The sequence below is a fragment of the Ceratina calcarata genome, unplaced genomic scaffold (genome assembly GCF_001652005.2).
Source record: "Ceratina calcarata isolate Rehan_Ccalc_2016 unplaced genomic scaffold, ASM165200v1 scaffold111, whole genome shotgun sequence".
NCBI classification, from domain to species: domain Eukaryota; kingdom Metazoa; phylum Arthropoda; class Insecta; order Hymenoptera; family Apidae; genus Ceratina; species Ceratina calcarata.
The window spans coordinates 650,698-675,071 of NW_017132019.1; the positions used below are offsets into that span (position 1 = coordinate 650,698).

General features: G+C 34.0%; 6 protein-coding genes and 1 long non-coding RNA gene across 10 annotated transcripts; 2 read left to right on the plus strand and 5 right to left on the minus strand.

Moving 5' to 3' along the window:
- Window positions 1-1,419: 1,419 nt before the first annotated feature.
- Window positions 1,420-4,329, minus strand: Crz (corazonin). The gene is made up of 3 exons (XM_018019908.2): window positions 4,251-4,329; window positions 1,748-1,981; window positions 1,420-1,608 (listed from the first exon to the last, which is right to left on the minus strand). Exons 2-3 carry the CDS (start codon window positions 1,979-1,981, stop codon window positions 1,498-1,500), a joined length of 345 nt encoding a protein of 114 aa, XP_017875397.1. The 5' UTR covers window positions 4,251-4,329; the 3' UTR covers window positions 1,420-1,497.
- A 383-nt stretch (window positions 4,330-4,712) lies between these two features.
- Window positions 4,713-7,833, minus strand: LOC108622463 (mitochondrial fission regulator 1). The gene is made up of 5 exons (XM_018020371.2): window positions 7,568-7,833; window positions 7,198-7,385; window positions 6,980-7,116; window positions 6,680-6,908; window positions 4,713-6,611 (listed from the first exon to the last, which is right to left on the minus strand). The coding sequence occupies exons 1-5, from the start codon at window positions 7,574-7,576 to the stop codon at window positions 6,452-6,454; spliced, it is 723 nt and encodes a 240-aa protein (XP_017875860.1). The 5' UTR covers window positions 7,577-7,833; the 3' UTR covers window positions 4,713-6,451.
- A 43-nt stretch (window positions 7,834-7,876) lies between these two features.
- Window positions 7,877-8,291, plus strand: LOC108622473 (uncharacterized). Its single transcript, XR_001916491.2, has 3 exons — window positions 7,877-8,025; window positions 8,106-8,161; window positions 8,258-8,291. It is a non-coding gene; the product is annotated as an uncharacterized LOC108622473 (long non-coding RNA).
- Window positions 8,292-9,038: 747 nt separating this feature from the next.
- On the minus strand, window positions 9,039-12,511 carry Socs36E (Suppressor of cytokine signaling at 36E). 2 transcript variants are annotated; one of them, XM_018020359.2, is made up of 6 exons: window positions 12,150-12,511; window positions 11,419-11,974; window positions 11,039-11,352; window positions 10,730-10,966; window positions 10,371-10,637; window positions 9,039-10,276 (listed from the first exon to the last, which is right to left on the minus strand). In XM_018020359.2, the coding sequence occupies exons 2-6, from the start codon at window positions 11,828-11,830 to the stop codon at window positions 9,986-9,988; spliced, it is 1,521 nt and encodes a 506-aa protein (XP_017875848.1). In that variant the 5' UTR covers window positions 11,831-11,974; window positions 12,150-12,511; the 3' UTR covers window positions 9,039-9,985. The 2 variants fall into 2 exon arrangements, with proteins under 2 accessions (XP_017875848.1, XP_026667236.1); XM_026811435.1 differs by having other exon boundaries at window positions 10,730-11,352.
- Window positions 12,512-12,597: 86 nt separating this feature from the next.
- On the minus strand, window positions 12,598-16,866 carry sage (salivary gland-expressed bHLH). 2 transcript variants are annotated; one of them, XM_026811474.1, is made up of 4 exons: window positions 16,458-16,866; window positions 16,025-16,193; window positions 15,719-15,931; window positions 12,598-14,612 (listed from the first exon to the last, which is right to left on the minus strand). In XM_026811474.1, the coding sequence occupies exons 1-4, from the start codon at window positions 16,497-16,499 to the stop codon at window positions 14,200-14,202; spliced, it is 837 nt and encodes a 278-aa protein (XP_026667275.1). In that variant the 5' UTR covers window positions 16,500-16,866; the 3' UTR covers window positions 12,598-14,199. The 2 variants fall into 2 exon arrangements, with proteins under 2 accessions (XP_026667275.1, XP_017875406.1); XM_018019917.2 differs by having other exon boundaries at window positions 15,719-15,916; window positions 16,458-16,863.
- A 144-nt stretch (window positions 16,867-17,010) lies between these two features.
- On the minus strand, window positions 17,011-19,812 carry LOC108622125 (arg8-vasotocin receptor-like). 2 transcript variants are annotated; one of them, XM_026811470.1, is made up of 6 exons: window positions 19,383-19,812; window positions 18,977-19,184; window positions 18,269-18,360; window positions 17,917-18,198; window positions 17,683-17,837; window positions 17,011-17,446 (listed from the first exon to the last, which is right to left on the minus strand). In XM_026811470.1, the coding sequence occupies exons 1-6, from the start codon at window positions 19,655-19,657 to the stop codon at window positions 17,406-17,408; spliced, it is 1,053 nt and encodes a 350-aa protein (XP_026667271.1). In that variant the 5' UTR covers window positions 19,658-19,812; the 3' UTR covers window positions 17,011-17,405. The 2 variants fall into 2 exon arrangements, with proteins under 2 accessions (XP_026667271.1, XP_026667269.1); XM_026811468.1 differs by having other exon boundaries at window positions 17,370-18,192.
- A 194-nt stretch (window positions 19,813-20,006) lies between these two features.
- Window positions 20,007-24,180, plus strand: Tom70 (translocase of outer membrane 70). The gene is made up of 8 exons (XM_018020107.2): window positions 20,007-20,420; window positions 21,155-21,328; window positions 21,414-21,621; window positions 21,677-21,818; window positions 22,162-22,513; window positions 22,608-22,832; window positions 22,916-23,136; window positions 23,261-24,180. Exons 1-8 carry the CDS (start codon window positions 20,175-20,177, stop codon window positions 23,427-23,429), a joined length of 1,737 nt encoding a protein of 578 aa, XP_017875596.1. The 5' UTR covers window positions 20,007-20,174; the 3' UTR covers window positions 23,430-24,180.
- The last annotated feature ends 194 nt before the right edge of the window (window positions 24,181-24,374 follow it).

A 24,374-nucleotide genomic window follows, 5' to 3' on the forward strand; every position in this document is an offset into this window, starting at 1 on the left:
CGAGTCTAACTAGCACGTGAGGGAACGTCTTGCGCACGTGAACTGCCATTACTCTCACATTTGTAATTAGCCCTACGTCTTCATTAATCGCAGCTGGTTCGCGTTTTCTCTTTTGACAATCGGCCAATCAAAATTTATTATTATGCAAAGTGATTTATATTTCTAATCTCCGGTGCCATTTTCCATTACGAATATACTCGTTCGTTTCCGGAAATTCTTACTGTAATCGTGGAAACATCGACTACCGTGATTCCCTCGTTCCGAACGATGATGTTTATCGAGTGTAATACAAAGGCGATAGAAAGTCTCCAAATTCAGGCGAGCGAATTGCAGCTCGAGATAAGTTGTCCGTAGGGATAATCCATGGACTCAGCAAGTGTCTCTATTCGCCTGGGTTTCACTCCATCTTCCGTTGACAGACGAAATCCCCCCACGTTTGAGCTTGTACAACATAGCCACCGCCGCGATCTATCCTATTGACCGTCTGTCCAATTAGGACAGTGAAAACTTAATTAACCGTTCGGACGGGCCGATGAGAGCTGGATCCGGCTACCGCGTTATCCCGCGAGGAGAATTCTCGATAATTAATACAAATCCAAATACGCTGCCGTTCGATAAAAACAATTTGATCGTTAACTATGATTGATGAACTATCATTTAAATCCGAGCGTATTTCCGGGAAAATAAAGGCAATATACCGTACACAAGATTTAAATATTTAATTCTGATCGATACGATAGGGGCAACTGTAATTGGAGATGGGCGAAAATAGAAACACGATGAAAATTAGCCGAAGACATGTTGCCGAACGTCGCCTGATGTAGACGAACAGATCGCGAGGAATATGTATATTGATACTGATAAGAATTTACATGAAAAAAATAAGCCGAATAGAAAAAATAATGATTTTTTTATTTATGGTTTCGTTCTCGAATAAATCGGTGTTGTAGACTTGTACTTTCTAGCTGAAGCATACCTACTCGCTTTCATATAAACTTACTTATTTTTATGTCTGAACGATATAATTAGGAACTAAGGGACAAGGGAATAACATAAAATTACTTTATAATCAAACATCTTTTTATTAATTCAAATAATCAATAAAAGTATGACCCTAATCGAACACTTAAAAGAGAAAATCCTAAAAAATATTAACAGAAATGTCCTGCACAAAGTTCAATTATGTTGGCAAAAAGAGGAAGTCATTTTCAACAACATTTGAACTAATGAAATTTTGATTCAAAAAATTATTTTATTTCAACGTTTATCTCTTAGCGTGCGCACACACTTTAATAAAAATGAATGAATCTTCAATTCGTATTATTCGAGCCTTCGATTTACTTGAGAACGAAACTGAGAAAAGACTATAAATTAATACACTTTGTGCGGTGTTTAGGAAAAGTGAATGAGAAATAAATGTTTCTACAGAAGTTGCTCTTTATTAGTAATTTTCAATTAATCGAAGCTTTCGTGGTCAAAAGTATGATGGTAACAGCATTAATAATTGCTACTGGTTGAGCTAGGTTGTCGATGAAAGTGATCATTGGCCATAGTCTCGGTTACACTTTTCTTCAGAGAGAAGAACAGCTCGCACGGCAACTGAAGTAACTATAACAATTATAATAACTAGAACTCATTGCTAAAAACACAGATTCACAAAATTCTACAATCACCTTTATAAAAATTATAAAAGATAATGTCACAATATATTTGAAAAAAGAAATCAGTTTATTGCAATTTTACTCACTTGGTCGTTAATATTTTCTCGAACCAGTAATCTCAGATTCTGTAGCTCACAATTAACAAGGACATTGTCTAATTGACCTGGATTCTTGCTGACAGAATTGACGAGTTCCTCTAACACAGGCGATGTTGACCTTTTTCCGTTCGTCCACCCATGACTGTACTGGAACGTCTGGCACATAACTGTCACCATAGTTGATGACAAGACGAACAAGACCAGAAAATGAACATTGACCATCTGGAAGAATTATACATATATACATATACAACAAGTAACGTTTGACAGCACTTTAATATTTGAAACACCTCTATTCTCGAAGATTATAATGGTGTTTGTTCTAAATGCCAAAAACTTGTAGTTTTCGGTATATAGTCTTATATTACATTGTGTCTATACGAATTTCGATAACTGTAATATGTATCGATCGCATTAGAGATACGTTATAAAATTGCAAAACTAGGTATGTACTTGGCCTGAGTAAATTGTAATAGTAATAAAATATAATATGTAATAAAATCATAGTGCCCCAGATCTCGTCTTTCCGAAGAGATATTTACTGATCCGAAAATCGCGTAATATAAGGACGAAAAGTCGATTCTTGTTTTTGCACTGTTTCTGCCAAATTATCGGTAAAACAGGATAAACAATATCAAAAACTTGATAAATTTTAATTAATTTCGACAATTGCTAAAAAAGTTACGTGAATACTCCAGCCCCTTAACTAAAATAAGTATATCGGTGAAAATACATTTCTGTAAAATAATTAACTACAGGTGTTAAAATAGTTTTGACCAAATAACTTTCTTCCGCTCGCCTTACAAATTACATTGCACCCGTTTCACTGTTACGACGAATTACGTAAAAATAAAACAGGTGACCGAACAGCCTGGTCTATGGAATCTTAAAACGGTCGAACGGATCGTTGATCCGATAAGTCAGCCGTGACTCGAACAGTCCATTGTTTTACGTTCGCACTCTTTGGACTATCGCGAATTAAACTTCTTTTTTATCCATTCGAACGCTCAAAAAGCCACAAATTCAAACCGATCACCGAGAAATGGATCTGATCTGAATCCGGAGTACGCTTTCGTCCTGTCTTACCTGCCGTGACAATACTATAATAGGAACGTACTATATCAACTTCCAGATCTCGATTTAAGTTTTGATTTTGTTTCAAAACTTCGATGGATTTTTAAATGCAGGCGAAATTTCAATAACGATAAATATAAGAAATCGGATTCCATTACAGAAATTAACTCACAATCTTGTGAAATTGCAAGAGGAAGGGATAAAACAATTCGCGAATGTTAAAATCCATTTACTTAACATTCGCACCGATTTCAACCAAAACCAGACTTAATGGTCGCAGAATCGCAGACCACGACACGATTCGAAGAAGAGAAAGACAACGAGAAAACTGGTCATTTATCTCTGGTACGGTGACAGTGGGTACACCTAGCAAGGCGTCACGTGAGGTTTTTCGAAAAATTTTAGAGTGCCCTCGTACGTTTTCAAGTGCTAATTTTAAAGGAACCATTAGCGCTACGCGCGTCCCCGGTCATTAAGATAAGAGTAAGTGCTACTAAGTGTCCGGCGGATAAGGAACGTGACCAGAATCTTCGACGCATAGAGACGAGCTGATTTTTGTCGTCGAACATCCCGCAAAACGTCTTCACGCGATTTTCATTGTTCGATTCTCAGACAATAATGACAATATCAGATTTTACTCCTTATTAAAATCTAAAGCATACACAATGAAGTCCATAAATATTCGTAGAAATTGAATAACTTTTCTAATATTATTGGACTTGATGAATTAATTTTTTGCTACGTGTCAAATTAGCTAACTATGAACTATAACAGAAAATTAAAGAAGTTGCTACAAGTCAGATTTACGAAGAAAACAGTAAAGGGCAAAATATTTAAATTTTATATTCGACTCTTTAATAACAATTTTAAGCATGCTTTTTGAAAATCCGAGGATGTTATATGGATGTATAACTTTATCACTTATGGTAAAAAATCATCATTCAAACAAAGTTCGTTAATCATCAAAATCCACATACCAAACGTTATTGTCTGTTTCATAAGTTATACTAATCTTGCAACCTTGTGCTTATTTTATTATTTCACATAATTCATTTTGTGCATATTCTTTTGCTTTAATTGAAATTCTTCCTAACACACTCGCGAGCAATGTATTACTTCGTCGATAGTTAAATTCCTTTATTTTGCTTCAACAATCATACTTTTATTATTTTTTACACTGACGTCTGTATTATTATCCGCACGTGAGCCCATAAATTATTTACTTTACGAGGAACGTGTTCTATAATTACGTCAATTGTATTCTCATACTTTTTATAGTTCGAGAAAATTGTTTTGAACGACATAATTAAACTATAAAATTATTTATAATATGAATAAAGAAAAAAAAGTATAATCAGTTTTCACGCAATACATAAGAGGAAGAAAATAAACATAGAAATAGTATTTAACTCAGTACCTTGGAAACCCTCTACGAGATCGAAGAGTTCAATGTTGCGAAACTCGAGATACTGCTTGTCGTGGTCCTCAGGGGTTGCATTTATATAGGAAAGGTGTCTCATGCTCTTCATTCGCAAAACTCATTAAACCACCCCTTCTCTCAGCCCTTTATATTCTCACGCGACATTATCAAAAGTTTCGAATGTAGTAACCAGTAATAAAATCGACAAAAGCGACAATTATTATTAAGAAACATTGTGTATACCGAGTATATCATTAGAAATTGTAATTATTATCTACAGAGGCTATATGTGTCTATGTAGTGATTAAAAACTTTCAAGTTAACTTAAAATTACCTTGCAAACGTCACGTTGATCGATATGTCTATTTAGAAAAAATGATCACGTAAATAAAAATAAATAGATAAAATAAAAAAATTACATTAAATTAAATAGTCTGGATTAGGAATGAATAGATCGTCTATTGTTTAACAATAACATTTTATTTTTCAATTATTGATAAAAGCTTCTTGTATAAAACAGACCTTCCGTATGTTTGTAATATCGTTAAAGTACACTCAGTCTCCAAAATCGGTTACAATATTCTTTTTTCAACTGAGAGTTACATTATTCGCATACATTCATGTCAGAAAACAGTTAAAAGCGTGAACTTTATGCCGTTTTCATAAAGAATACAAAGAAGAATCAAAGAAAATATTTTTTAACTTAAATCGGAAATCGAAATTATCGTCATCTTCGTATGCTCGCGAGACACTTCTTAAATACTTTCTAAGTGCGACTGTGAGTCAAATCAACCTGAATAAATACAATCAACGTTTTCAAACAACGTTTCAAGTGCACGATATCAAAAGACGAGTTTCCTAATCTTAATTATGCGTTCTGATTATGCGTGCACATACGATTCATTGTTCGGTCACTTACAATTACGAGAATACGTTTCGTAAAAAAAAATGTCATTTCCTATTCATTGTATTAACAAGCGTGACCTAATGTAAGTTCTTCTTTGTTTTATCTATTGAGATTATTCATACTGCTGTCTATGGCACGACCTAAGGATACGAAGTCATTATATGACCTTTAATATCACAACAGGCTCGTCTAAAGAACTGAATTTCAAATGAACCTAATCTTTCAAATTATAATACAGTTCTATTGCCCAGAGGCTAAGCAATTGCGCTCTAAATTAATATTCAAACCTACTTTCTTTTTTCGTTCTAGTAAAGTGGAGGTTGAACGTAATTCTTTCTTAAAAATTAAAAATCAGATCTGTACGATATTGAGTTGTAAACTGTAGCTTATATTTCTATCTGAGAACTTCTTAATTAACTTATTACATGTATAGTGTAATATATTATTCAAATATATTACACTATATATCAAATATATACTATCAAATATATACGAAATAATGGTTATAAATTTTAATTTATACAACTTCTTTACACAATTTTATACATAAAAACCGATCATTGTTTTGGTCATTGCATAATTCAAATATACATCATGTTAAATAACTTCGAAAAATTTTGAAATATGTTGTAAGTAAATTATATCCCATTAAATGAAGAGATTTTGAAACAATGATTGAAATAGTTACATAAGCGTGAATGCATCGAAATAGAACGACAAAATGTCGACACGCTTTCTTAAAATAGAAACATGGGTAACAAACTTTAAGGTTTGGTCCTAACTTCAAACTCAAACCGATTACTTACACCTATCGTCAACTTATCTAAATTGATACAAAAATATAAATTCTCGATGTACAAAATATAATAGATACACATTTCAATAAAATGATACATAATCTCTATTTAATATGAAAAACAGAAGTATTGTAATTAGACTATCGTCTCGTGAAGATTAAAAAATATCCTATCTAATTTTCTTCATAACTCAAGTTTACAACTCAATATTTTGATTAAGGACGATGTACAATATGTAATCTTTGGTTGGTTTACATACATTCGTTTCAATATCGTTGAGAAGAGAAAATATTAGTTTTCGAAACATAAATTGCAATAGAAGACCAATGGTTGCATAGAGACACATGACGTTCTGATTTTTGTCTAATCCCCAAAATTCATGTTGTTATTTTGATACATACGAATCTGACCAATTAAATATTGTTATGAACTGACGTCATCTAAATTATTAAATGACATCTTCATTACACACAATGAAAACATTCAGTCTATCTTTATGCGTCATTGGGAAACGACTCGTCGACCATCAAATTGACCGAAGAACTTCTACTATCACCCGAATTCATAGCGATATAGCGTCTTCTAAGTATTTCTTGCAAATCGTTACATGGACTGTTGTCTCGCCTTAAACGAAGAGTTCGCCCACCAGGCGATCTAAAAAAAATATGCATCGTCAAGAAATCAATCTTGTGGAATTGTAAAAAATGTAAGGAATAGCGTACTTAGCGATCGGTTTCAATTTAACATTATCGATGTCTTTCAATACATCTGTCATGGATGCTTGCGATGTGAATGGACTTCTCTTGCGGTCTTCAACTTTATGTTCTTGTAAACTCGCTCTCCTCGCGATGTGAGGAGTTGGCGGTGGTAGTGGTGGTGGCGGCGGCGGAGGTGGTGGTTGTTGTAGATCCTCGTTTTCTGTGCCATTTGTTAAAGAAGCACTAGATGTATCTAAATAAATCTTTGGTTAAAATGGTTTTAAAACATAAGACCTAAAGTCATAAGATATTTCTCATACATACATCTAGATTGTTTATTACTTTTAACAATAGCTGAGACTTGTTCCCTGAGTTCCTGAAGTTCTTGTTCTAGGGCAAGCAATCGAACTTCAGACCCAAAACTAATAGGTTCTAATAAGTCTGGTCTAACATTAGATAACCTAGCATCAAAAATATATGTTATCCAATGATTTTGTCAAATCATGAAAAGAATGAGCTCATAAATATATGTCTATAGCAACCTTGCAGGCCCATATCCATTTGTATCCATATGATCACCACTACTTTCTTCATTGATCATGGAACTTGTCATTGAATGTAAAGGAGTAACACTGACATATATTCTTGGAGGTGGTTTCAAAGGTAACATTGAACCGATCCTACGTACAATACTCCTTCTTTTCCCATAATATTTTGGTGGTTCACTCATCTAAAACGAATGTATATCTTTAACATTTGATACAAATGTTATAAATAAATTCCTACTGAATATCAATCTGACAAGGACATATGTTTCATGTAATTTATAATGAATAAGTAGTATAATTAGTAACACATGATGATCATCCACGTTCTCTTACATTGCATGTGTTAAAAAGATTTAATTCCTACCTTCGACATTATTTTTCGTTTTTCTGATAATTTCAACCTTGTTACTCAATAGTTGAGATGATGTGCTATCACGTATCGTACACTTAACAGGGAACATCAGGGTCATCCGAAATTCGAAATTAAAATAGCTTCCTTAGCATTGACGTAAAGCCAACATCAACCAACGTCCCCAACGTCTGACGACAGGTTGTCGTGGTGGTATCGTACGTACGTCGTACAATAGTATCAGAAACAGAGTGCTCACTTCTTTGTTCTCATGTGAAGCAACAACGAAAGTGCTGCACCTTGCGGCCAATTCGGGAAAGAGGTCACCATGGGATAGCATGCCGGTATCTCCTCGGTGCATGCCGTGAACACTGGTGAACACTCTCATCAACTCTCATTTCCTCTTTATTATTATAACCTTCATTAACTTTGTTGTCTTCTGTCTGCAACATATCATCATAAATTTGGTTGAAGTTAGTCTTCTGCGAATAATTACAAACATGATTAATCCGTTCCAAAGACTATTCGCATTTTTAAAATATTGGTACTTTAGGTACATGCTTGTCACGGAATTATACATGGTAGAAAAGTGGGAAAGAATCTTTATTAGTATCCTTTTTTCTGTATAAGAAAGTTACTGTTTCAAGAACCATAATCTGTAGTTACATATTTAGTAGCCAAAGTATTACTCCTATACTATTGCAGATATATTCCTAATCACATTATTTTTAGGATTCTTTATGTTGAATTATAAGGTTGTTCTGCCACTTGTACAATATACATTGGACTCAAAAAAAATGTATGAATGAGCAATATTTATTATAAGAGAAATTAAAATGATCTCATATTATGAACAAGAAAATAAATACATATTGGGAGGTTGAATAAGTTATCACTGTATTTTCATTGAAATTAATACTTTATTTAAAAAAGTTAGTAAAATACATGTTATTCAAAGTATTAGTCATCGTTAGCCACTACTTTTTTTCATCTTTCTGACAGCATTAGAAATCCACGTTGGAAAAACGACCCGTCTTTCCAACAAAGCATGATAAGTATTCTATAAGTTTCAAGAAAAATTCTATGTGCTTCAGCTACAGATTTCTTTTTAATAAAGGAGTGCAGTAAAATTCCTCGCAAATACTCTTTTTTGGCACGAAATTTGAAATGTTTAACGGTATGAAAAAAAGAGCTGTTTGCACTTTAGCGAAATAACATGTACTTAATTTCAAGCTTGCTTATAATATTTCTATATATATGTTACCATCTTCAACTAAGTGTACGCCACTTGTTACGTAAGTACTGTTAACGCCACTTGTTGGAAAACAGCAAGAACTTATTCAATATCCCAGTACATAAATTATTGCAGTTATAATTAAGATCAATAGTTAATTTATATATAAAACCTTATTCATGTATTCCATATTCTATGTATTCCATGTAAACCATATTCAATGTATCAATTTGTTGTAGTAAATCAAAATAATTTAATTAGATAAACGAATCCTTTATTCTCCAAATTTTTACAACAAAGTAATTACTTTTTTAAGATTAAATATAATTACATACACTTGATATATCCCTTTCAATTTTTTTTAAATATTTAGTAACAATAAAGGTGAACAAAGTTGTAACTAATTCATGTTACAATTAAGCAAACCAGGAAGATCAGGCTTTCCAAAAGTTTTGAAGACACAAAATGTGTTCTAATAGAAAGTTTTCATCGCATTAAGAAATCTTTTATCTCGAAGAAACATATGAACTAAAGTAAGTTACAAATAAAAATATTAATGAAACACATTGAAAAAAAAATGTTTCAGTCACTAGACATATAAAACTTAAAATATGTATGTTGCATATTCCAAACTACTATAGTAATGTATTTACATGTTACTCCTCTTTCTCGTTATGTATTATCTGTATCTGTGATGCAAATGTAAAAGATGATGATAATATGAAAAACGGCAGCTACTGTTTCAAAATTTGCTAACGATTCATATGTAGAATATGCGTAGTTTTATTTGCTAATATTGCAATCCGTTTGATGCATGCGAAGTCTCGAAAAAATCATTCAACGTTGTAATACTTCATACAAGAGAGTAAATATTTTCAATACTTGAAGAAAGCAGAAAAGAATACTATGTATTGTTACAACGAGAAGAAAATAAAGGACGGATAATATTAAAAAAAGGGAACATTCTTTTTCAAATTTTTACACACTCACGTAAAATTAATAACACTTTCTGAATCGATACTCCGGGCAGTGATATTAAATTAGTTGTTATATACATATATATATATATATATATATATATATATATATATATATATGTATGTATGTATGTATGTATGTATATATACGCCACATATCACTGTAACAAACTATAGTTGCGAATTTAAAGACAATAAACTGTTGAATATGAATGCAGAGATTCATATTAAAGGTAAATATGATATGGATCTTCCATCTGATTGTAAATCATTTTCCGTGTCTAATCGTCTGACCCGTACTCTTTGCTTGTAGTGATATTCTTTGAGATAACTTTTGAGTGTCTTTGGCAATTGTAACTTATTTATACCATCATAAGTCGTTCGTGTGGTTATTACTCCACGACATAGGTGTTGCAGAGGAAAAGCAAAATTTCGATGTAATGGTATTGTAAGCATAGGTTCGAAGAACATAGAACACGATGGATCCTTATAGTGTTCAATTAAACCACACACCTGAAAGAAAAAATACGTGCGAAACTTCGAACATTTCTGTGTCGAACGTGTCATGTTCGTTTTTAGTAAATCGGAATAAAGTTCTATGCCGTACCGTCTCTGATGCGTAAACTCCCGGATCATGTGAATCGAAACTAAACTTATGATTCCATTGTTCGATTCGGGCGTGCAGAGATCGTCCATATTTTCGAAAACTAACGGAAAATATGAACTCTTCCTGTGCTGAGTCACGTAATAAGAACGTACCCTCTGGTTTACCCTCTAATAAACGTTCAGCTTCGTATCTATCGATCTTACCCCAATAAAAAGAACAAGCTGTAATTGAACCTAAATCCGGCACAAGACAATGAACGTAATCAACCTGTAAATATAATATAAATATCAGTTGTAACCCACCGACCATGACGATCACATTCTGTCATATTTAAGTAGAAATAAACTATTAGAATTTACCTGCGTGTGTGCGGGTCGTTCAATGTTCGGAATTAACGTAAAGTCAATCTGTGATAATGCTGTGAGTGCAGCTGCGTGTATACCAGCATGCGCTTGGAACAAAGCTGCTAAACTGTCCACCGTTATTCCATTTGGATGTACTTGGATCGCCGAAGGATTAGGCTTGTAACCAGGAGGAGGTTCAACACCTTCCTCCATTTCACGAGCACGTTGCAAACGAGCTCTCTCATCACAATCCTTTGAAATAAAGTATACCAATTTATATTTTATGCAAGTGTGCCATAAAATAATAGTAATAGTAACACATACTTCCATCGGGAATTCCTCTGGATTGAATCTTGAAAGATCAATCACAGGACTTGGTGGAAGTGGACCAAGTATTGGGCTCTGAGGAGCAGATTTACTATTAAATATAACACCAGCACCCATAGGGTGTTCATCAGTTCTTCTATAACCAGTGCAAACGCATTCCGAACTATTACTTCCTTGACCAGGAATAATGTCTGTGCTCTTAGAAATTTTATTCTTAGCACAGTTAAATTTTAATACCCAGCAACTCCGTTTCTTTATTGGAGTCAAAACATGGGTACACACTGGACTTTGATCCTTGTTACGTTGTTTACCTAATAACGTTAAAAATAATGCATTACATTAAAGACTAATGAAATAGGAAAAATGTTGTACGCTACCTTTTCTTTTTCCAAACGATAAAGTTTTGGAAGATCTTCTTAAAGGTGGATTTATGGGACATGTTTCCTGTTGCTTGAAGCATATCTCATTATTAACATTTCCATTACTGCATTTTGAGTCATGAGACTCAATTGGTTGACTATATAAACTTTCAAATCTAGAATTATGATTATCTAAATCTAAATTTACACAATCATTATCCAGATTTCCATTTGCCTTGCATTCTTTATGAACAGTTAAATTTGATGCAGGTACGTTTCCATTATTCTCATTATCATGCAGACTTTCAATACCATCCTGATTCGTTATCTCTAATTGTGCTGACTGTACATTATTATATACTTCGGAAGACTGCCTCTCACCAGCCATTCTAAAAAATTCTCTGAGACTAGCCAAATGCTGTCCCATCATTAAATGGATTGACAGGCATTTTATTGCCCTCAAAAGTATTTCGTTTCTATTTCTGGTTCATAGAAATGTTATGAACGTTTTCACATCACACAATATCATCGTGTTATCACATCAATTTGCTAATCATCAGGAAGTTTTGATTATCTGAAATAATCAATTAGTATTTGTGAAATACTTGTATCGATCGAGTGTACAATTAATCACCCAGATCACAATAAGCAACTTTTAATGAAACACAAGAACTAATTTCTTGTAAACATAGATTTTATTTACGTTACTTTTCACTTCACATAAACTTAAATTGCATACGTATATTTACCAACAGTATAAAAATCCAATAGCATAATCCTCTCTGCGAAAGCTATTACAAAATTTATTCAGACGTTCATAATGAACATTTCCTAATGGCAGTTTCTTGAAACAGGTCCAGACAAGTTTTGACAAGATCGTCTTCATCAACCTACGGTAGCACGTGGAAAACTATTCCTTATGTTCGCGAAAATAGTTATTTCACAATATGATTAAAATCATTATTTAAAATATAGCACGGTTCTTCCTCACTACCGTAATCAAAAAAGTAAAATTGTCAAAACATCACCTAATACATCGTCAGCCATTTTCCCTAACTGATTTTCTCTCTCTCTCTCTCTCTCTCTCTCCCTCTTTCTCTCTATCTCTCTCTCTTTTCCTGCATCACATCTTCGATGGTAGAGCCTGGTAGAGCGTAAACTATATAGATAGAATATAGGATATAGTATAGGCGCGTATTGAAATAAGAAAGTATATTATGCGCAATGCATGGACCTGTACTCGCGCATACGAAAACAAATTAAAATAAATATACAAATACAACATGTAGACGTATATATACGTATATATACATATAGACTTTAGATTCTAGTAGAATCAAATCATGACCACATCCACGCATTCACGCATTGCTGATTTCGTGCAGATTCAAGATTGTTACGTGAGAATCTGCCAGTGGAATTCGTGTAGTAAGGGGAAACATTACACCCACTGATCTCTATTGTTATATACAGATCAGTTATGCAGCGTTGAAATAATTTTTCCCTCGGCCGGAAAGTGGGGACGACGCGACCATGGTGGGGACTGGTACTTGACTGGGGTATGCTAGACATAGTCAGCGAAGGCGCATGAGGAGAATAGTAGTGAGGATCAAAATACGGGCAAAAAACAGGGGAAGCGAGCCGTGAGGGAAAAATTATCTCAACGCTGCAGTTATGGACCTAAAGGACGGAGCATTGTCGCGGTAAGGCGTGACGAAATGCGTAAGGGGGTTGCAGACCATGAACGCATACTCTCCCCTCCCCATGCAGCAAATTGCTGGTCATATTGTGCAGCATCGTATAAATTTCGGCTATTTTCAGTGCATCCTACAGATGAAAATACGTATTATCACAGACATATCTCATCTCTATCATTCTTATATGTCTATGAGCCGAACTAATATTCTTCGAGTTTAGTATTGCCAGATTTACATACTATCATTTCGCTCACTTGTCTTCTGCTAGAAATTCATACAATGTTCTGCACTTTACAAGTATTTAATTCTTAAGTGATACCGCTGATATAATTCATTTTTTAAATATAATTTAATATCAACGTCTTTTATGACATATTAGTTTTTGAAAAAATGGTAAAACGTGTTTAGCTGTAATACATCAAAACGTTGCTTTAAACTTCACTCAACATAGGGATCCCGTGTAAAATATCAAAACTTTAATGATTGATATCTCTCAAACTGTACTGCTAGGCTTCTTAAAATTTTAGCTACTGGTAGATAACGTTGTTACTAACAAGTAAATCTTGGTCAAAGTTAGAACAAAATCGTAAGAAAAGTGTTTTACTGGATTTCTACCTTAAGAACTATAGCCGCGTTAACATGCGCTTTCAATTTTATATCCACAAACATTCGGAAAGTTTTGACTCTTGTTTGTAAAATAATTCGGTCTTTAAAGGAATTCTATCGGTAATCGAATTAACAATCAGAATTTGATTTGATATAACGATAGATAAAACTTCTAAAAAGGCGTAGTTAAGTTTTTAAAGATTAAAGATACCTGAGAAAAAATTATTTTTCATATTTTCCATTACGGTTTATGAGGAACAGCACTTTCGTTGTTACATTCGTATAATTGATTTATTTTTACTCATTGCCATTATTGCTTTTTTCGTAGATATCGTAGGTACCCTAAATCTCTAAAAATCATGCTAAGCACCCGTTTTTAAAAGCTTTACCTAGCAGTATATTAAATTTAAACAACATCCGATTGTTAGTTTTATTATCCCTTAATAAGGGCTTAAAAACAGTCGACAAGTGAACAATTTCACTTATACAGTAAGCCTCAATGTCGTTCTTCGTAAAATTGTCGGTCGTCTTGTTCCGTTGATATTCGTGGGTGAATAGGCGAGGGTAACGGCGGAGACGGATTGACGAACGGCGAGTGGTAATCATAACGGTAATAACCGAACGATTCCCATCGGTGCGCGTGTTGAACATCAAACGGGCCATTAGCGGTAATCGGAATGTTATTCGTGTAATAATTTCTGTCGGGCACATTCGGGGCGTAATTGTACTGCGGCTCTAAAAGACTTTGCAGATGTCTAATGTACGTGATCGCGTGCCTGAGTGACTCGATTTTCGACAGTTTTTTACCGGGCGGTTTGCAAATTGGTAGCTTTGATCGCAACAGCTCGAAGGCGCGGTTCATATCGCGCATCCTCGTTCGCTCGCGGTCGCAAGCTGATTTCTTGTAATCTGAAATTGAAACATTAATTTTGTATAAATGCATATAACATCCTCAGATCTACGAGAAGCATGTTCTAAATTTTTATTACAGAGATGTATAAAAGACTTAAAGATGTATTGGCTATACAGTCAATCCCAAAAGTTTATGTACCTTAGAAAAACGCATTTCCTATAATTAAAAAGAAATCAGACGTCGGAAGAATAATGTTAATAATAAATAGCTACGTGCTAAAAAGTATAGAAGGAAATATCCAATTAAGTACTCACGCTGACGAAAATTTTTTTTTTTCAAAATTGCGAAAAATTCTTCAAATAAAAGTTGTTTTCCTTCTAACTTCGATATTTAATGAGTTACGTATGGATTATTTGGCATTTTATTGATGTTGACAAAATCCGACCATTCCACCGTCGAAACGGCGAACTTTTGGCAAAAAATTTCATTTTTCCTTAATTACTCCTAAACCGTTGAATCTACGGGAAAATTGTATATGACCTTTCTTGTAGAGGACGACGAGATCTACAATTTCCATGTAAAAAATTCTCGCTAGTGTCAATAGTTAACGAGTAATTTGCAAAAAACTATTTTTTAGTTTTTCGTCAATAACTCGTTAAATATTAATGCTAGCGAAAATTTTTACATGGAAATTGTAGATCTCGCCGTCCTCTACAAGAAAGGTCGTATGCAATTTTTCCGTATGTCCAACGGTTTGGGAGTTATTGGCTAAAAATGAAAATTTGGAAGAAATTGAAGGGGTACCCCTTGGAAAAATCTCGGAAAAATCGAAAATTCTTTTTTTGTTGTTTATTATTAGCAATGTTCTTCCGACGTCTGATTTCTTTTTAGAAAATGCGTTTCTAAAGTGCATAAACTTTTGGGATTGACTGTATAGCCAATACATCCTTAAAAACTGTGCTTCTTATTCTTTTCTTCGTAAAACCGACCTATAGCATTTTTGTTATACATCATATAGTAAACTAATCACTTTAACAACTGAACAAAAATAATTCTACAGAGAGTATTTCAAAATTTGAGATAAAATGGTTTGGTTTCAAAGTGGTTGACTATTACTACTGATACAGTATACGACCGCGCATAAAGTGTTTTGATTTATTACCTTTCTCAGTTTGGGACGATTCTCTTTGAATCGATTTAATGTTGGTCTCGTGAAGAATTTCTAAATGGGGATGAGTATTAATCACTTCCGGCTCGGGTACTCTTATCACGAACACTCGATCGTTATTCTGTGGGTCGTCGAAATTTCCATCCTGCCACAACCTTCTCGTTGATTGTTGCTGAGGTACACTAGAATCTCCTGTAACAAAATATTCTACATTTATGAAGTTTAAAATAGACATATGTACAACGATATACGAATAAACCAGATATACATATGTATGTATAATATAATATACGAATATACCCGATCCGTTTCTTATTAACTGATCCTGCAAATACTGATTGACACCGGGTAAATTAGGCACCGAGTTCTCCTCTTGACTCAATATTTCTTGCTGCTGTTTAGAATTTTTATCTAAATCCAACAATATTGGCGAATGAGCGCATTCCTCGTTCAGACTATCATTTTCCGACTGAAAGATTCAAATTTGTTCTATTACAAATAGACCGCGGTCCTTTATGCAAGATTAAAAAATATAATCTCTTTCACTTAATCATTGTGAATTTTCGGTACTCTATATTCTGCACATTCAATTTCCTTAAAAACGCATCAATGTATTTGTTATATTAAAAACGTTACAACTACACTAATTCAAAATTAAATAATATAACAGAGTCACATTTTTTAAGCAACGTGTTTTTATGATTATCGGCCGCAAGGTTGATCAAAGCTTTACCTCGTTCCTCGATAATTCGTTGCCGTACTCCTCCGAGTCCATGCCAAAGAGTTAAACTCTTATCAACCGCAATTACGGGTACTTTGACTGAGAAAGTGGCAAAGATACTGTCGACGCGCCTTCTTCGAGTTTCCTAACGCATATATCACGCGTGACTGTCGAACGCATTCGTCGTCGGATAAGATCGGTCACAGACAGTCGTTATTAATGTTAATTTTATCCGTTTATTAAGTATTCAGGTGTTCCGGCAGAGGTTCTCAATTTAGAAAGAAACGACCTTACTAATCAGCAGCTTAGCCTACCGATAGATACATAAACTTCTCAAGTACATTTCCATTTTAAAAAGAATAATGTTTCTTTTTAAGCAACCTTAAATGTTCTTTAATTCTAGTAATAATTAAAAAAGTGAAGAAGAAACTCGTAACTTTTCAATATCAATTAGAAGAATCTGGACTTTCATTTCGTCTACAGGAAACCTTTGAGCCAGAGTACAAAATATGTGTAATATGCGAAGCAATTAAAGTCTATCTTCTTTATATGATACAGAAACATAAACCGTTACATAATTTTGTTATGGAAAGTTAATTATATTACACAGTTAGTTAGTATTAGTCCCTTTATGAATGAGAGCCCCTGGGATGATCGGAATAAAAGTGGGAATGCAAACATCGAAACATAATAGACGCCCGCGCGATGGAAATATTAATGAGCCGGGGTATAAGTATAACAAAACGAACAAGTATAACGAATTCTGAAGAATAGTTTCTGTGGATGCAGTAAAACTCATGGCGTTACAGAGAGATGGGACATTTAGAATAATCAACTGAACAACCTTTGCAGAGTTGAACGTTTCGATTTATTTAGGACATATACAATAATAATACGTTTCATATTACTTTTATTTAAATCAGGTCAATTTTTCATGCAGTGTAAGTTGTGTAAAAAATTCTACGGGGGTGCCTTTGAGATTTTCTGTTGAACTTCTTTATCTAAAAGAAAAGATTATTACGATGATACCTAGTGATAAATTAGTTGCTGATTAAAAGTGTGATTGCGTTCTTATTTATAAATTTAATATCTATAGTTTTACGGAAATAGTATTTCATTAAATCAATTTATAATTTAGAAACTAATTGATCGAACATTTGGTATTAAACATTTGGATAAAATTCTCGTCGCAATTACGTGTACACAATTTATAAATGTAATTGATTGCATTGTTTACCGTAAGCTAAGATGTACACTTCTTTTCGAGAAAAATACGCTGTCAATAGAGAGCGTAATTCCTGATTGTACAACAAATAAATCCAAGGATTAATGCAACCCGTGGCATTATTCAGGAGTTTGAGAAACGTTAAAATTGGATCTGGAAATGAATTCCTTCGACATTATAACACATGTTTCTTAACTTTTCGTAATTTGTTGTTTTTTACACGAGTAACACTTGCCATCGATAGACGATGAAGATGCTTTTTGTTTCCACGTTCTCCATAACAGATATCCAACGAACGGCGTTTTAGTAATGAGATACACAGTGATTAATATTATCGTCTGCTTCGCGGTCTTAATTAAAATCTTCGTTGCAAAGAAATTGTAATTTTGTTGCAGGAAATTGGTAGTCTTGTATTTTTTAATATTAGCGAATTCTGCGATGGCGTTAGTTTTCCACGTGTTTATACATATTCCGATATACGTGTACAAGAGAACAACGGAGGGTAATAGGAACACAGTAATACTGTACCTACGAATAGATTTCCATTTAAAATCCATATTTCCATATAAAGTGAATATTTTCTATAATTACACTTTACCAAGTAATGTAAATTTTCTCATAAGATGATTCGAATATTGTCCAACAATCCCAAACGTTCGGCAGTATTTCTTGATACGAATATGTAAAAATCTGTAATTTTTTTAAGACTACAATTAGAAGTATTGAATTTTTTCAGGAAAATGTGCAATGGAGGTCATAAATATTCGTACGCATTTCAAAACTCAATGACCTTTTTAATATCTGACTTAACGACTTAATTTTCGTATAAATTTTCATTAATATGGTTTTCATTAAATTGGTAAAAATACAAAATAGCTGACCGTATCGAAAAAGATTTAAATTTTCTCAGTTTATTCAAGGTTGTCTTTAATTTAGTTCTTTAATTACCGACACATGCTTAAAACTTTGCAAATAAATAGTTGTTATCATGTTAAACTCACGTGGAAAATTTGAAAGAAATTGAGAAGCATCTTTTGGTGTTATATTAATTTGAAGTACGCGTGTTCTTATGGAGTTTAATAAAATGGTGCTACATTCCTAGATTGCAAGTATTATTTAATGTAAGTAGACTATAATATTTTATTATAATAATTATTATTATATAATAGGTGTCGATATATTAAACTAATCTGTGTAACCTACCTAATCTAAACCTAATAAAAGATTAATGCGTTAGATTCAATATAAAAAGAGTTATTCAATTTTGGATATTTATGGACTTCGCTATATGTATGTATATGCGAACCTGTGGCAAACACAAGAGAATTGCGATGAACCACGAACAGTACACCATGATCGTTGATCTTTTGGAGGTAACTGTGCAATAGTTGAGTGAATCAGAAATCGCACAATATCTGTCGATCGCCATCGTGATCAACACGTACGTGTATAAATAAGAACCCAGCGGTTGTAAGAATTTGATCGTTTTACAAAGTGTCGCTCCGTTCTGAAATCTGATTTTAACTAGGTATTTTTTAAAAGTAGACGAGATAGAGGATTGCAAATAATAGGAATGCAAATTATATCTTTAATTCAATTAAACAGGCTGTTATTTGGCTGTGGTATTTTGAATAGATATTAACAAGATATAGACTAATAAAATANGGCGAGACATTTTACATTATATTCCATTTGAATCGATTAATTATTACCGGAAAGTGATGCTCCACGCAAGCTCTGGCAAAATATTGAAGAAAACGTTGAACAGATCAGCGACGGTCAAGTGTACAACGAATAGATACATTCTTGTGAAATTTCTCCGAATCTGATGCTTTTTAGCGTACAATGATATCAATATTAAACTATTTCCAAGGAAGCTGACGATTAAAATACTTGTTAATAAACAGATTTCACATTTCGCCAGATATTCGACTTTCCTGTCGTTAATTAATGCGTTTACTAGAGATTCGTTTTTATCTTGCTTCATTTCGCTGAACCACTTTCGAATGATTACTTAGCGAAGTAAACAAATTAAAATGTTCGTCACTCACGGTTATTAAATGAGGTTTATCAAATCTTAACTATCAAGTTTAGAATCAAGTTTAAATGTCATCGCCATGTTGTGACGTTTAACGATCGAGTATAGGTGACGCTAAAATCTGCGCAAATTACTACACAAATTCTTTAATTATACATTTTATATATCTATGTGATTCAGAGTATCAGTCACGTGTACACCCAGCTATCCTCGTGACCATATCGATAAGATTTGAAGCGGCGGACTTCAGGCAACGGTGGGACCGCGTACTAGGCGATTTGCTTGCTTTGCTTGTCGAGAATTCGTCTGCAAGCTCTGCAAGTGCATTTCGTGATCGTGTCCCGCATGGTTGTTCGACTTTACGGAAGGTCCTTTACTGCCAGTTTTCGTCTGAGCAAGATCAGGAGAAGAGCGTGAAATCGACGAGAGCCAGTGACAATCGGAGACAATAACGAATTATCGAGAAATGACGGGAGCAAGTGGCGCGAGTTCCATGACCGGTGGTGCACTACCAAAATGGCAACTCGCTTTGGCCGTTGCTGCGCCGGTTGCTCTCGGTCTCGGTTACATGTATTATAAGAACAGCGCAAAGCCGTCGCCAAAGCCTGGACGTGGAAAATCGAAGAGCAGCGCGAGGGAGAATGGCGCGCCGGCTGACAAGCAAATTTCAATCGACGCCGGCGATATACCGAAGTCGGCGTCCGAGCCAGAGGTTAGAAATAGTTCTATTCTTGGATGACTAATTCGTTTATCGTCAGACCGCAGATCTTTATGCAAAATAAAACATTTATAGTATCGGTCTAAAAGATCTATTCTACATAAACATTTATTTGATCAGTTAAACATTGACATGTCCCTTCAGCTTTTGATATTCTGAATTGTCTTATACATAACACGAAGCATTTATCATTGTAGACATATTGTCACTCAAGAATAAACTTAGGTAGCAAGACACATCCTTATCATATTTTCTGAATTGTTATTTATCTAAACCTTCGAGCTTGTTTGTTCACTCTATTCTTAATACTTTATTCCTACTTTGTTTCAACCGTTCCTCTTACATTCGTGACTTTCGAATAGATGTAAGATAAAGCAAAATTGTACAGGAGCTTAGATTTCTGTAATTCATACTGATAGATTTTTTTACCAATACACATAAAACCATAGGGTTTCTTCTTAACTCAATTGCCTCAGTTAGCTAAACCCAGGACTTGAATCACGCCAGTCTTCACTGTGCAAGTTGTATAAGAATAAATATGATATAAGATAAAGAATTTGTTATAAAGTAATTATTATGAACTGTGATGAAAAGGTTGAAGGAAATTCTTATTTTAACGGCCGCACAGAGAATTCTTAAAAGTTCCGCGATAAAATGGCGAGCAAAGCAATGATGATCGTGAGAATAGCAATTTTCTACGTACCATACAGAGATATATATCATTGTAGACACCATTGGAGAGAGCGCAGGTATTCAAAAATGTAGGAAACGAACTATTCAAGATAGGAAAATACGATGAAGCAATAAGTAAATACAATGATGCGATTGAAGCCTGCCCTCAAGATAATACCGAAACCCTTGCTATTTTTTATCAAAATAGGGCAGCCGCTTATGAGCAATTGGTAATACTTGTTCTCTATCGTTTGCTTACGACAGCAACGTAAAAATGCGATTTATTGATTAATGAACAAATTCATCTTATTGTAGAAGAAATATAGTGCTGTGAAAGCAGATTGTACAATAGCATTAAAATTGAAACCAAGGTACGTGAAAGCGTTACTACGTCGAGCGAGAGCGATGGAGCAATGTAACGAATTGGAAACAGCTTTGGAGGATGTCACTGCTGCCTGTATCTTAGAAAACTTTCTTAATCAACCTGCACTTATAATGGCGGATAGGGTTCTGAAACGATTAGGTAAATTATCCATGCGATATAAAATGTAAAGTGTATAATTGAGAAACTTCTCCAGGTAAACAACGTGCAGTAGAGTATTTGGCGAATAAGAAGTCGGTTATGCCTAGTAAATATTTCATCAAAACGTACATTATCACTTTTCAAAAAGATCCTGTTTTCACAATGCTTCAAGATAACGATTATAGTAATCTATCACCGTAAGTATCTTAAGATCTTTATTACCCGGTTAAATTCTTCGAGCCACAGCAGAACTCTGGAGTTCCAGCTTTATTTAAATTACTTCTCTAATTATTTGCATTAGCATTAAAACCTGAATTGTTTCCCTGTTTTTTAAATTTTATCTNATTAATAACAATACCTTTTTTACAAGAAAAATTAATGTCAGGAAGAACATTACGTAATATTGATTTGGCAATTTTAATCTAGGGGCTTTTGGGATTGTTGATTACGAATTAAAAAATTCTGATGTCAGATTCGTATTCGGAGTTCTCAAAGGTATAAACTATTACAAAATATTAATCGTCTATCGATAACTTTCAGAGGCTTCGTGAGAATTTTAGAATGTATAAAGGAACAAAAATATGATGATGTGATACCTCTCTGCACCAAAGAAATCAATAGTTCAGAACCCGATACACTGCCAAACAAAACGAAAGTATTACTCCTACGGGCTACGTTTTACCTGCTGTTAGGGGAGCATAACGCCGCCCTTGAAGGCTGTGCAGCTATCATAGATGATGAGACATTACCTACAGATATGAGAGTGAATGCTTTAGTGAAAAGGGCCACTTTGTACATGCAATTAGAAAATCCCGAAAAAAGTTTCGATGATTTTCAAAAGGCCACCGAGCTCGATCCTAAGTGCAGCGACATTTACCATCACAGGGGACAGGTATTAATTCCACAACTTCGTTAAGAGACGAAACATCGAGGATAAAATTGTTTATAAAACATTAGATAAGACAGATGTTGTAATTGAATTATAGGTGAACTTACTTATGGACAAGGTAGAAAATGCTAGAGAAGATTTTAGAAAGGCTGTTGAATATAATCCTAACTTTGGAGTGGCATTTGTACAAAAGTGTTACGCAGATTATCATTACGGTACAATAAATGATGACGAACAAATAAAAAAGGAAGCTCTAAAGGGTTTCGAAACGGCTTTCGAAAAGTTCCCCGATTGCCCTGAGTGTTACACTTTGTATGCACAGGTACGGAACAAATTGTTTTTCCGAAGTTAACCCACGTAGGACACTAATTATTTTTGTATGCAAATTCATATCTATAATTACAGATATTAACGGAAATGCAAAAGTACCAGAAAGCCGATTCCTATTTCGCTAAAGCGCTCGAAAAAGATCCGAATAATGCTACAGTCTACGTACACAGAGGTATGTTACATTTGCAATGGAACGGCAATGTCGAAAAAGCTGTCGAGTACATTTCTAAGGCATTGGAGATGGACGACAAGTGCGAATATGGATATGAGACTCTAGGAACGATTGAAGTTCAAAGGTAAATTAATACCTCGAACAAATATGTATTCTTCTTTAAGGATTAATGCCTACCTTCCCGAGTGTGACCTTGTCCCTTGATAATTTATCTGTACACCCTTAAATTTTATTTAATCTTTGAACAGAGGAAACATAGCGGAGGCAGTAAAATTATTTGACCAAGCCTTATCATTGGGTCGCACGGCTATGGAACTGACGCATATTTTCAGCTTGAGGGACGCCGCGAAAACGCAATTAACAATAAAAAAGAGACTAGGCTTGGACGTAATGATAAACCTTCAGACTGTTCAATAAGTTTTCATATAAAACTGCGCCGGAAAGTTTCAAATAAAAACGTATGCATGGTCAATAGAACTAAAGAATGAACTTTCGTATTTACGGTATGACTCATGAACATAGTTTTGTACAAGGTTTTCATAGGGAAGAGAAAAGGATAAAGAGGTGGAAATGCTCATTAAGTGCTTTCGCAAGCGTCAAGTGTAACTTGTTAATTAATTGAACCTTAAAGGGAGATTCTGGTTCCTGAACCCGAAAAATGCATGATTTTGTTAAGTACGCAAAATGATATTAACGAATTTCATACTTTGAAAATATCTTGTATATTGGAATCATGAAGATTAATTTTTTGATGTTAAAATATTGCCGTAATCGGAAGATACTTGTAACGTTCCAGCACTGCAGTTGATAAACTGTGAACGCTGTAGCAAATGTAAATCTTGTCTAAAAAAAAATTTACACATACACAGTGGACACAGGATACAGTTTAACAACATTATGCATTATTATGCGGACGAACAAACCACAATCTCCCCTTAAGATCTTTAAAGAAATCTCAAGTACTTAGTAAATGAGGAAGAACTGAACTTTGTTATTTTTTAGTTGTTTTATTTTAGTAGGGTTTTTCGATTGTTTCTACAATCGAGATTTTCAAGTGCTGCATTTACGGTATATTTAATTCGTTCTTGTTAGGTCTAAGATTCTACAAAGACAGAACGCCTACTTTCGCTGTAATTATTGATTATTTAAATTTTCGTAATGAAATCAATTCTGTTTGTGTCATTTTTACTTTCTGTTCCAAGAGCATAATTAACCACAAAAAATTTTCGTTCTATAGAGAACATTGTACTTTATACTGAAATTTTACTGGTTGAAAACTCACGTGGTTTACTGATCATTTGTAATAGTTTACCCATAATTCTAATTATGAAACTGTATTTTGTATTACTTTGTATGTACATA

Excerpts from the sequence above, each read along its gene's own strand:
- LOC108622463 (XM_018020371.2), bottom strand. Across the intron at positions 7,117-7,197 it reads AATGGATATGGGCCTGCAAG|GTTATCTAATGTTAGACCAG; the intron begins GTTGCTATAGAC and ends TTTTGATGCTAG. Across the intron at positions 6,909-6,979 it reads AAGTAATAAACAATCTAGAT|ATACATCTAGTGCTTCTTTA; the intron begins GTATGTATGAGA and ends AGATTTATTTAG.
- LOC108622125 (XM_026811470.1), bottom strand. The coding sequence starts at position 19,657 with ATGAAGCAAGATAAAAACGAATCTCTAGTAAACGCATTAATTAACGAC. Across the intron at positions 17,838-17,916 it reads AAACAAAAAGCATCTTCATC|GAATTCATTTCCAGATCCAA; the intron begins GTCTATCGATGG and ends ATAATGTCGAAG. Across the intron at positions 17,447-17,682 it reads AGTGTACATCTTAGCTTACG|ATAAAGAAGTTCAACAGAAA; the intron begins GTAAACAATGCA and ends CTTTTCTTTTAG.
- sage (XM_026811474.1), bottom strand. The coding sequence starts at position 16,499 with ATGGACTCGGAGGAGTACGGCAACGAATTATCGAGGAACGAG. Across the intron at positions 16,194-16,457 it reads ACGAATTATCGAGGAACGAG|TCGGAAAATGATAGTCTGAA; the intron begins GTAAAGCTTTGA and ends TGAATCTTTCAG. Across the intron at positions 15,932-16,024 it reads GTTAATAAGAAACGGATCGG|AATATTTTGTTACAGGAGAT; the intron begins GTATATTCGTAT and ends TCATAAATGTAG.
- Tom70 (XM_018020107.2), top strand. The coding sequence starts at position 20,175 with ATGACGGGAGCAAGTGGCGCGAGTTCCATGACCGGTGGTGCACTACCA. Across the intron at positions 21,329-21,413 it reads CAGCCGCTTATGAGCAATTG|AAGAAATATAGTGCTGTGAA; the intron begins GTAATACTTGTT and ends ATCTTATTGTAG. Across the intron at positions 22,514-22,607 it reads TTTACCATCACAGGGGACAG|GTGAACTTACTTATGGACAA; the intron begins GTATTAATTCCA and ends ATTGAATTATAG.
- Crz (XM_018019908.2), bottom strand. The coding sequence starts at position 1,981 with ATGGTCAATGTTCATTTTCTGGTCTTGTTCGTCTTGTCATCAACTATG. Across the intron at positions 1,609-1,747 it reads GAGAAAATATTAACGACCAA|TTACTTCAGTTGCCGTGCGA; the intron begins GTGAGTAAAATT and ends TAATTGTTATAG.
- Socs36E (XM_026811435.1), bottom strand. The coding sequence starts at position 11,830 with ATGATGGGACAGCATTTGGCTAGTCTCAGAGAATTTTTTAGAATGGCT. Across the intron at positions 10,638-10,729 it reads AACGACCCGCACACACGCAG|GTTGATTACGTTCATTGTCT; the intron begins GTAAATTCTAAT and ends TTATATTTACAG. Across the intron at positions 10,277-10,370 it reads GAGTTTACGCATCAGAGACG|GTGTGTGGTTTAATTGAACA; the intron begins GTACGGCATAGA and ends TTTTTCTTTCAG.